General features: G+C 48.7%; 1 protein-coding gene across 1 annotated transcript in view; it reads left to right on the top strand.

Annotated features, from left to right (window-relative positions):
• SLC12A8 (solute carrier family 12 member 8) overlaps positions 1 to 12207 on the top strand; it is a 134716-nt gene that overhangs the window by 16425 nt on the left and 106084 nt on the right. The window contains exons 3-4 of the mRNA XM_030801979.1: positions 5828 to 5974; positions 8922 to 9113. Coding sequence (XP_030657839.1) covers positions 5828 to 5974; positions 8922 to 9113 — 339 coding nt within the window. The remainder of the gene's footprint in view (positions 1 to 5827; positions 5975 to 8921; positions 9114 to 12207) is intronic.

Genomic DNA, 12207 nt, shown 5'->3' with positions numbered 1-12207 from the left:
AAGTTACTCTCCGGTTAGTTCTTTTTCCACTTTAAGTATGGTTATGTCATTCATTTGAAATACAGCTAGGATAATTTGTTTCTCTTTGCATTCTATTTAGATTTTTAACTTTCATTTTTGTTGATTTAATTGTATTTGATTTTGAGTATACGTAAAATATTAACATGATTCCAAAAATTTTAACTATATGAATGGGTCTACTTACTAAATAAGAATTCTTAAATGGATAGAATAGTGGCTGATCCACTGAAGCACCTGGAAGAATAACCTTTTTGCAGCTGATGTTTCACTGGTTCGCCTGTTATTAGGGGGAGGGCATTAGGGTCTATGTTGCTCCTCCTTGTGTTAAATCCAAGTAGACTTCCTAGTGGCAGCCTGTGTCCAGCAGGAAAAGCTCTGCCCTTTTGCCAAGGAAGTTGGGAAGGGCAGAGGAAGCCCTTGTTTAGGTGGTCTTAGCATGGCTGCTGTGGGGTTTTCTTGTTTGCCAGATGACATCAGGTGTCCAGAGCTCATCTCTGGGCTCTGAGTTTTGAGGCTGCTGTGTGGTCCTGGGAGGCAGAACTTCAGCATCAATGTTTTCACAGCCTCTGATGGTCTTGCCACTCTGGGGGCTGAGCCATGTGTGACCAGGTCATGCCCTTGTGAGAATCCCAGCCTTGAACAAGTGTGAAGATGCACAGGTATGGAGAAAAAAAAAAAAACAAAAAAACAGATTGAGTCTGTGGGAATGACTAGATTTCAACCCCAGCTTTCATATCAGCTCTGTGGTAGAAGAGACTGACACAGCCACGAAGACCTCACATTTCTAGGAATGACTAAATCTATACAGACCAAGGGTGCTGCCCAGATCCTAACCCAGGGAAATCAGACTTTGACAGCTCCTACTGGATCCTTGCTTCCTTGGCTACAAAGCCATTTCCATTTCCAGCATCAGTCACACGGCACAGCACTCACTGGAGGTCCATTCTGGAACTCCCACTACAAAACAGAAGGGATGGGTTCTCTCTTACTCAGAATGCCTGGGCTGGGCAGGGCTTAGAGACGCAGCTTTCAGGGCTGAGCTGTAGAGCAAGGATTCCACTTTAAACATGAAGACAAGTTAGCTGGGGAAAATAGCAAATGCAGTCAAAAGACTTCTTTGTCTTCCTTCCAACTTCCCTGAAGAAATCCTCATGTATATTTAAAATCCTCTGTTGTGTTTCGTGTTTACGCAAGCTTTCACAACTATCATCTCATCTAAACTTTACAAAGCCCCCCTGAGGCAGTCATGTAGCTGCACATGTGGGCTGTGGCCCATGGAACCCACAGCCATGCTGGCGCCTGGCCCAGCTCTCAATCCCTGTGGTCCAGCACATGGGGCCGGTTCAGAGGCAGGCGAAAGGAATGAGGCTCCTCAGACTGCCCATTGGATTGCAGTTCAGCAGCAGCTTGGGTATATTCTCTGATGTTTAATTAATAATCCAATAATTAACTTTCAGAAAGCCATCTTCTGGTTCGCATGTGTATGTAATCCAGGTGGAACCGGTCTCTGCAGGTGCACTTTGGGAAAAAGGGGCAGGCCGGGTCTTGCTTTGACCTACCCCTGACCTGCATGGACGGAAGCAGAATTTCTCACCTGATTGTTTTTCCTCCAGCTCCCAGAAGGGAGAAAAGGTGTCATCTCACATTGCAGATGCATTCATGAAGACTTAGCTGGTGACTGTTTGTGGCAAAAGGCTTCTGGGGCTTAGCTGGTGACTGTTTGTGGCAAAAGGCTTCTGGGGCTGAGCTCATGTCATTGCCTCTGGCAGAACTTTCCAGCCTCTTACTCAGCTCTGCTTGCTGGATGCAGGATTGAGAGTATTTCCCACTCAAGTGCAACTTCCCCGCCTTTCTAGACAACCCCCTACCCCCACCCCCAACCTGCCCCCTACCTCGCTCAAGTATGGAGATTATTCACAGGAGAACGACTTCCCCTTCTGAACTAAAAACACCCACCAGGCAGTCATGGTTTTTCCAGCGTGGCGCGCAGGCCCCTGGGCTCAGAGGGACAGGAGTCTGGCTTCTTGTCCTGGGGGCTTTGGAAGGAAGATGCTAGCAATGAGGAGCATGGCAGAGGGATCATCCTGCACTGGGCACCAAGTCACCGCAGCCCTGGAACCTGTCAAGCTGGCCCCTGCCAGGCTGAGGGTCTTCAGGGAGAAGAGGACTCTTGCCCTCAGGCATGTTTTATGCTGCCCTTTCTGAGGGACTGATTTGCCCCTTGCTTTTCTTATCCCCCTCATCCTCTATCTCTACTTTGCCATAGACCCAATGTTGGGTATAGGGTACATTCCATTTCCCCAGCCCATTATGTCTATGTAATAGGATGTTGAATGGGATTCATGTTATGCTGGAATTGGTGACTGGGGCCCAAATCTGGGACACTAGATCCTAAAGAGAGCTACCCATGGTTGGGACCAGACCTCTCTCCTGGTGTTTAGCAAGAGAGCCTGGAACTGGCCTAATCTTCAGCAACCATCACCCCAGCCCTTTCACCCCCTCCTCCCCTGGGCAACAGAAATGACTGGGTGGTGGCACTCAGAGAATCTTAGCGTGGACTTTGTGGGAGGGCCTATTTGGGGTGAGGGGTTCCTTCCTTCTGCCTTAGGGGAAGGAATTGGGGATGCAGACTCAGGAGAATCCAGTACTTTGTGTGTATGTGGAGGGGAGCTGACCTTCTGTCCTCATGTTACATGTCTGCCCGTACTGCAGACCGTGGCCCTGCCCCTCAGCCTGTCAGAGCAGGAGCTGAAGAGAACGGGAGAGCACGCAGGACAGAGCAAGAGCTCTCACGACGCAAGGGAGCTGCTTTGAGTTCTCCAGCCAGTCCTCTCCCAAGAGGCGAGCTCTGGGCACTAGCTAAAGTCTGAATGGCATCACAAATGTGGCGAGCCTGGACAAGGGACCTGTGAGAAGAGCAGGGACACACAACTGCTACTTCTTTTTTTTTGAGACAGGGTCTCACTCTATCACCCAGCCTGGAGTGCAGTGGTGCAATCTCGGCTCACTGCAACCTCAGCCTCCCGGGTTCAAGTGATTCTCATGCCTCAGCCTCCCGAGTAGCTGGGACTAAAAGCACACACCACCACACCCGGCTAATTTTTGTATTTTTTAGCAGAGACGATTTCGCCATGTTAACAAGGCTGGTCTCGAACTCCTGACCTCAAGTGATCCACCTGCCTTGGCCTCCAAAAGTGCTGGGATTACAGGCATGAGCCACTGTGCCCAGCCCCAAGCTGCTACTTCTATGTGGATGCCTGGGAGGCAGCGTGGCATCTGGGAAATATCCTTCGGGGGCTTTATTTGGCATTTTATTCTGGGGCTTTCCATCTCATCCTCTTCCCCTTCTCTGTGTTTTGGTTTCTTCCTTTTCCTTCTTTCTCTCTCTCTTGCTGGGCTTACGTAGTGTCTCTCTCTCTCTCCAAGAACATCAGGGTTACTCCCTTGGGGTCAAACCTACGCTCTTCCCACCCAGTCTCTGATGAGCAGACTGTGGGAAGACTTAGTTATAGTTTTTTGTCACGTGGTGAGAAAAGGTAGGCACACACCCCTAAATATCCTGAAACAAGCTGCCAGGCTCAGTCACCAAACCCATTTTAAATCAGTTATATTTTCATTCTCAGGGTAAAGGGTTTCCTGAAGTTTCTACCTGCTCTAAGTTTCTACCCTTGAGGCTGACTGACTAGTCCAGTGAGATCAAGGAAATGAAAGGCATTTCATACACCAGCAGGCAAACAAGCGCATGTGCAAACCAGCCTTCAGAGTGTGAAAATGAAGGCACGCATGAAAGAGGAATAAGTTTTCTGTCATCACAAAGGCATTCATGGGTAAGGCAGATGTATTTGCAGTTATGCAAAGTCCAGAGTGTTAGAATTTGAAACCTGAAAGACTTAAACTTAGGGGCAAAAAGGGCAAGTAATGTTTAGGTGAGTGTGGGGCAGAGAAAAGCATAGATCTTACAAGTGCCGGGGGAAGCCCTGGCTGTGAGACTGGGCCGTCAGGTTTCTTCTCTCAGCCTCTGTCTCCTCAGCCGTCAGTGGGGGCCCCTCCGTGCCTGCCTCACAGGGCTGCTGCGAGGAGCAGAGCAGAGGGCTCCTGTGGAAGCTGACGGCACTCTCTACAGTATTAGTCTTTTTGTTGCTGAGAGTCACTGTTATTACTGAGGAACAGTCGGCCTGTAACAAGCCACGATAGGAAGTGGAACACAAGCAGAGACAGGAAGTTGGGACCCATCCTGAATTTCGAGATTAGGATCCTGGGAAACAATCCTGTATTCCCCAGGCAGGTCCTTTGGTACCATTTGCTCAAGGACAGGCCTAGATTGGCAGAGTCTTTGTTCCAAACCACGAGGACTGCTCTGACATTTATTGACTTTCAGGAGATTGCTCGTTTGTGGTTGGTGAAGGACAGGCAAGCAGTCATGTACATGCATAAATGAAGCTTATGGAGTTGGAGACTGGTGGAGACACAAGGGGTCCCCTGGCCCATCAGTCCCATGTGGCTGAATTGAGATCCCTGAGTATTTCTCAAGGCCCCTTCTTGATCTGTGGATGTGTGATCCAGGAGGTGGAAGAGGAGCTGGGATCCTCCCTTTTGGTTTTGAGCACGTGCCGTTGGCCTCAGCCTTTGGTTCTAGATCCTGGGCGTACCCATTGTTCTCAGCCATTCAGGAGCCATGCCCCGTGGACTCTGGATCTTAGATTTTCCCCTAAACTCTTGATTTTTCTGCCTTTTTATTGTGTTTATGGATAACATTTGCTCACCAGGTCCAGATTCATTGCACACGGTGACTCCTAGCTTTGGATGCCTTCCTCTCCCCACCCACCCCACCCAGCTGAGAACCATAATCACTGCTGTAGTCGTTTGCAGTCACTGGAAGACTCTGTTCATGCCTGAGTTTAGATTAATTGCCAAACCTACATAAGAGCGTTCACAGTGTGAGTTGCTACTGGTTTTGTTTAAGATCATTTTAGTACATCCACGAAGTTATGGTTTTTTTAGTAAAGGGTTTCCATTTGAGTGTTTATAAGTGCCTTTGTTATTTGTGAATTGGAAAAATGAGTAAGGAATCTGTTTTTGCGTTATTCGCCTCTGATTCCAAACAATTGTCCAGTAATGCTGTAGAATCCTGGGGTATCAGCAGAGATCACTGTATTAGTGCTCAGTAAGGAAAACAGAACTAACTCCAGTCATTTTAAATAGGGAATCTCATCCACAGGGCTGATTGCAGAGGTGTTAGAAGGGCTGAAGGAGCAAAGAGCGCCCAGTAAGGTTGGCCAAAGGTCAACTGCTGGAAGCTGCTGTCCCTGCTGGGACTGGAAGATGAAGAGGGCTCATGACCATGAGCCCCAGGAGGTGAAACCCAGAATCTCACACTCACTTAGAAGCATCATCTATTGCTTCTGCCTGCATTCCGTGAGCAAGAACTCAGTCACACAGCCACACCTAGCTGCAAAGAGGCTGGGAGTCTACCTGACTCCCTGACTACTTGAGTGCTAACCAGAGGAAAAGGACTAGGTTTGTGAACAACGAGTCTCTGCTACATATGGATACGGGAATCACTGTTGTTGCGAGAGAACAGTGATCCTTTTGTAGAGGTATGCTTCAAAATGTGTGTGTGTGCATGTGTGGGTGTGTGTGTGTGTGTGTGCATGCGTGTGTGTATACACACACACTTGCCCTGGCACAATAAGACAGGATTGTTTTTAAGCTGAGTTCTCCTACCTCCCTCCTCCTGTTCCACTCTCATGCCATCCCTGGCCCTCCCAATGGCCCCTCAGCTGATTTCTGTGTATTCTGTTTGCAGGAGGCCCTGGCCCAGCCCCAGCCCTGGTGGAAGAGCCAGCTGTTCGTGTGGGAGCCTGTGCTGTTTGGGACCTGGGATGGTGTGTTCACATCCTGCATGATCAACATCTTTGGGGTTGTGCTCTTCCTGAGGACTGGCTGGCTGGTGGTGAGTGCTGAGCTAGTGGCCTGGAGCCTCTCACAGGCCCAAGACAGGAAAGCTCTGCCACTCTTGCATTCTACAGTGCAGGCCACAGATTCCCGAAGCACAGATGCTCCTGGAACATGAAACAGAAGCAAGCGCAACGAATAGCTAGCATTGCTTGTTAAATGAGCATCCTGCGAACATAGGCTTCCGAAGTTCTGATGGAAACCTCACACCATAGATTTAACTGCAGAATAGGAGCACAGAAGTCAGGGCTCATCATGGGCGGGACTCGAGAGGGGTCAGAGAGATCAGATTGATGGCAATTTTGCCTCCAGCTTGTGGCCCTCTGTAGTTTTCCTGGTATTCTTCACTTCATCTTGGGCCTGCCCACATGGTTGCCTTCCCCCACTGCACTGCAACCCTGTAGGTAAGACTGTGCATGGGGATGCTTGGTCAAAGGTGTGGGCCGCCTACCTCTAGGGATGGATTGCCTAGGATGGACTCTGCTGTGTGAGACCTGGGGGTCAGTTCATCTCCCTCTGTAGAAGGAACAAAAGGCCTGTTCTTTAAGTCTTATGCAAAAGTATCCTAGGACCTTCCAAGCAGATGTGTGCCTGGAGCAGGGATTCTCAGTGCCACACACAGTGCCATCTCATGCAGTGGGACTTCAGTAGACCACACAGGTGTGCAGAACAAAAGGCAAGCCAGTCACCATCTAAACATAGATGAGCACCTGCTGTGGGCCAAGCACTGCTTAGTGCCAATGGGATCACAAAAGACAAGACGTGGCCTGGGCCCTCATCCCCTCCTCTCCTCCCCGCCCCACCCTATGAGCTAACAGCTATGGTGGGTAGATATTGCATTAGGAGAGTTCTCAAAACAGCATTAAGTCCCTTGGGTTGGAACAGGCTATGAGTGCTGCAGTCACTGAGGTGTCCAGGAAGGCTTCCTGGAGGAGATGCGGTTGAGCCAGGCTTTGAAGGGTGAGCTGGACTAGATGAGTGAAAGAGAGGAGGCCATTCAAGGTATAGAATCTACTAGTCAGGATTCTCCAGAGAAATAGGCCAATGCCAACAGGAGATGTAAGTATGTCAGGTATATATTAGCAGGTAAGGATTGATGCTGCAGTCTTGAGTCTGAAGGCTGGAAATGCAGGAAGAATTTCTGTGTTGCAGCCTGGAGGCAGAATTCCTTCTTCTTTAGGAAACCAGCCTTTGCTTGTAAGGCCTTCAACTGATTAGATGAGGCCCACCCATACTATGGAGGGTAATCTCCTTTACTTAAAGTCAACTGATAGTAAATATTAATCACACCTGAAAATCACCTTTACAGCAACATTTAGACTAGTGTTTGACTAAACAATTAGTTGCCATAGTCTAGCCAAGTTGACATATAAAATTAACCATTACATGGGCAAATTTCAGGAGATTTAAGCTCCTTTGTAGTGGGATGTACAGGATTCTTAGCCCCCATAACAAGTCTGGGCAAGGCCAGACCTTCCTAAGCTCTCATTCTATGCCACACTCAGATCCTCAGCTCAGATTTCAGCCTTAGCCACAGCCAGGGTGGGTCTCAGACCAGCAGTGGAGCCCTTGAGCATTATATTATGAACACTGGAACAGAGTACAACTGACTTCCAGGACAATTTTCCAGCTCATGTTAGGCCACCCAGCTCTTGAATTGGCTCTGCCCACTCCTAGGACTCTCTCCAGCACTCACAACACATGGAGTCTTGACTATCAGGAGTCCTCCTTGCTTTCTATTGCAAAACATGTGACATTACATCTCCTTCTTAGAAGTGCTGTGTCCACCGCCTCTCTGTGACTCTTGCTTTTCACACTGAAATGTTTCTGTCTACATGTGTTCATCTCCAGGCATGCATGGTTTGTTTATTTGCTTAACAAGCATTTAATGAACACCTATTTTGTGGAGGTTATGCTAAGCACTGAGAACATGAAGGGGAAGAAAACATGATCCTGCTCCGTGTTAGTCCACGTTGCATTGCTATAAAGGAATACCTGAGGCTAATTTATAAAGAAAAGAGGTTTATTTAGCTCACAGTTCTGCAGGCTGTACACGAAGCATGGCACCAGCATCTGCATCTGGTGAGGCCTCAGCAAGCTTTCACTCATGGGGGAAGGTGAAGAGGGAGCCGGCGTGCCACACAGCCGGAGAGAAGGCAAGAGAGATGCCAGGCTCTTTTAAACAACCAGCTCTCCTGTGAACGAACAGAGTGAGAACTCACCCATTACTGTGGGAGGACACCAAGCCATTCACGAGGGGTCCACCCCCATGACCCAAACACCTCCCACCAGGCCCCACCTCCAACATTGGGGATCACATTTCGACATGAGATTTGGAAGGGATCCAAATCCAAACATCTAAACCATATCATCCTCCCCTGGAGCTCACAGCCTAGAGGTCAAAACTGGCTTGGAAACAGACTCAATATGACAAGTCCTGTGAAAAGTACTAAGCCCTGGCACTGGAGGAGCCCAGAGAAAGGGTTACAGGGCCAGCTTCCTGGTGAGAAATCCTAAACGCTGAGGCCTAAAGGATGTGCTGGAGTTCACCTGACAAAGATATAGAATGAGCAGGAGAGGCCTTCCAGGCAGGGGAATCAGCGTGGGGAAGGGTGGGGGTGGGGAGAGAACTTGTCGCTGCATGTTAGGCATGAAGCGAGATTAGGAGGCACCTCGTGAGGGCATCAGCAGCTCTGACTGTACCCGATAGGTGCGAGAGTCATTGAAGAATTTGTAGCCAGGACGCTTCCCTTCACTTAGAACGTCTTCCTGGCCTTGGCTGTCGTGGTGCTTGCTTGTCCTTTTTAGCTCTCCTGACTCTGTGCCCCCACCCCCGGCCCCCATTCCAATGCTGTGGGAGGAGGGGAGGCGGTCAGTGCCCCCAGCAGGGAGCTGGTGGGGCCTCCTCACCGAACCCAGCCTCAGTCCTTGCTATTCTGCTGCAGGGAAACACGGGAGTGCTCCTGGGCATGTTCCTGGTGTCCTTCGTCGTCCTGGTGGCCCTCGTCACGGTGCTGTCTGGCATCGGCGTCGGGGAGCGCAGCAGCATCGGCAGTGGTGGCGTCTACTCCATGATCTCCTCGGTCCTGGGTGGGCAGACGGGAGGCACCATCGGGCTGCTCTATGTGTTTGGACAGGTAAGGCCTGCGCCGGGGATGCTTCCCCTGCCTGGCCCTCTGCCACTTTCTTCTTGTCCATTTCCTCACTTGACCTGGTGAGAGGCGAGGGTAGGGACGATTGCCCCATGTGACAGACGAGCAGGCTGGGGCTCTGAAGGGAACTCAGCAGACAGCCAAGTCGCTATCCAGGGCCTGACCCCTTAGTCTAGCACTCCTTTCCCTCTGCCACTCCCGCCTCCTGAATGCCTGATATGACCAGCAGGGCAGGGCCTGGCCAGCACATTCTTGCTGTTCAATGTGGGGACCAGCATGCATGACAGTGGCTGAAGCCCAGGTGGCAGCCAGGTGGCCTGGGCCCTGGGGCGCTTTTTTGCTGAAGACGGGTATTTTGCCTGTGCCAAAGGGCTTTCCTGGAAGCAGGCACTTCTCAAATGAGCTGGAGCTCCCGGGAGCATTTGATAGCTTGGGTGGCCTTCACAGGGAGGCCGACAGTCCCTTGTGTGGACGCCCTGTCTGAGAGGGAGAATGTTAATGAGGAGTGTGCTTCATCAGAATGGACGAAGGCGCTCCGAAAACGAGCGAGTAGGGGGAAATCCTAAGGCTTTTTTAGCTAAAACACAGGCATGGTGACTTAATGCTGAGGGAACAAAGTACAGACATTAAGAAGCAGTTCTTTGTCAGCATTTCTTGGATTGAAAAAGGCTTTTATGAGAGTGCAAATGGTGGTGGGTGGTTGAAAAAACAGTTTAAAGAGAAGAATTTGTCTAAGTAAGAGTGTGCAAGAATCTCCCCAGAGAAAGCATCGGTTTTGTTTCTTTTATTTTTAGGCAGCCAGGAGCAGGGTGTTTCAGCATAAATACATCTGATTCTCGAATAGCACAGAGCTGCGTGTGTGCATGTGTGGGCGGTGGGGGTGCCTGTGTGTGTCTAGGACAGTGCAGGGAAGGCAGACGGATGGCCTCTGCACTCTTAAAAAGCATTTGCCTTGACTGCAGAAAGTTCTTTAAGTGTAGTAGTTGGAGAGGGGAGTAATAAATGGTCAGTTTACTTTATTACCCTGGGGACTTGGTATATAAATTTTTTTTTTTTTTTTAACTTCTCTGTTATTTTATAGCTAACCAGGCTGCAAGGTAGGCAAAATCCTGCTTTCCCCCTCTTGGTGCAGACACCAAGTGAGCCTCTAGAAGCAGATGCCATGGATGGGCACTGGCGTGAACACCCCTGGACAAAGCGAGGGAGCTGGGCTGCTGAGAGTCCCACTTACGTGGGCTGATTTGGAAAAAAGATGTTCACAAATAACATGTTTTCTAAGTGCTGGCAGCCACAGCCTGAGACGCCACTGCACCAGCATCCCAGCTATTTTGCCGCCTTTCCACTTGGGCCTTGGTCCCAAACATTAGAGTCCCCCGGTCGCTGTCTCTGGAGTGCCTGTGCTTTGTTTGTAGCTGGCGCGGGCCGGGAGTCCCTGATCAGGGTGTGGTTACTGTGTAATCCTTTTTATAAATTGCTGAATTTGGTTTGTTAACATTTTGTGGAGGATTTTTGTGTATATATTCATGAGGGATATTGGTCTGTAGTTTCCTTGTGATTCTTTGTCTGGTTTTGGTGTCAGGCTAATTCTGGCTTCGTAGAGTGAGTTGGAAGGTGTTCCCTCCTTCTCTATTTTTTGGAGGAGTTTGTGAAGGGTTGGTGTTAATTCTTTAAACATTTGGTAGAATTTTGCCATGAAGCCATCTGGTCCTGGGTTTTTTTTGATAGAAAGTTTTTTGGTTACTAATGGAATCTCTTTACTTATACGGGCATATTCTGATTTTCTACTTCTTCTTGATTCAGTTTTGATAGTTTATATCTTCCTAGGAATTTGTCCATTTCTTTTTTTTTTTTAATCTGGGAATTTTGTTTTGTTTTTTGTTTTTGAGACGGAGTTTTGCTCTTGTTTCCCAGGCTGGAGTGCAATGGCGTGATCTCAGCTCACCACAGTCTCCACCTCCTGGGTTCAAGCAATTCTCCTGCCTCAGCCTCCCGAGTAGCTGGGGTTACAGGCATTCGCCAGCACGCCCAGCTAATTTTGTATTTTTAGTAGATACAAGGTTTCTCCATGTTGGTCAGGCTAGTCTCGAACTCCCGACCTGAGGTGATCCTGCCTACCTCGGCCTCCCAAAGTGCTGGGATTACAGGCGTAAGCCACCGTGCCCGGCCATGAATTTGTCCACTTCATGTAGGTTATCTAATGCATTGGCGTATTAATTGTCTATAGATTTTCTTATAATCCATTTTATTTGTGTAAGTTTGGTGGTAATGTCTCCCCTTTCATTCCTAATTTAAATAATGTCTTCTCTTTCTTTTTTCTTGATCAGCCTAGATAAAAGTGTGTTTGCAAAGAACTAATGATTGGTTTTGCTGATTTTCTCTATTGTTTTTCTGGTCCCTCATTCATTTCTGCTCTGACCTTTATTGATTCCTTCTTCTGCTTGCTTGGGTTCACTTTGCTCATCTTTCCCTAGTTTCTTAAGGTGACAGATTGGGTTATTGATTTGAGCTCTTCCTTCCTCTAGGGTGTGGTTGGGGTTTTGAGGCTCCCTATTCCTGGTTCTTATTAACTCCCTCAGCCCTCATCCCGGGGCATGTGTGCGTTCATTTATTTCTAATGATTGTCAAAACAGATTCCCTGATTTTACCCCCAAGCAGGGGTCAGCCAACTTCTATAAGGGCCAGATCATAAATATTTTGGGTTTTGAGGGTTACATGGCTCTGTCACAACTACTCACCCCTGCCACTGTGGCGTGAATGCAGCCATAGATAAATGGCATACAAAAAACAGGTACAGTTGTGTCCCAGTAAAACTTTATTTACCAAAATAATCAGCAAGAAGAATTTGGCCAGTGACCCAAAGTTTGTCAGTCCCTTCCCTAGAGCATCAAAATTGAGGAGATATTAACACTTAAGTAATGATTTTAAAAGCTTGCAGGTCAGGCATGGTTGCTCACGGCTATAATGCCAGCACTTTGGGAGGTCGAGGCAGGTGGATCACCTGAGGTCAGGAGTTCGAGACCAGCCTGACCAACATAGTAAAACCCTGTCTCTACTAAATACAAAAATTAGCCATGCGTGG

The sequence above is a fragment of the Nomascus leucogenys genome, chromosome 21 (assembly GCF_006542625.1).
Source record: "Nomascus leucogenys isolate Asia chromosome 21, Asia_NLE_v1, whole genome shotgun sequence".
Classification (NCBI taxonomy): domain Eukaryota; kingdom Metazoa; phylum Chordata; class Mammalia; order Primates; family Hylobatidae; genus Nomascus; species Nomascus leucogenys.
This window is presented reverse-complemented; position numbering and strand designations above follow the sequence as displayed.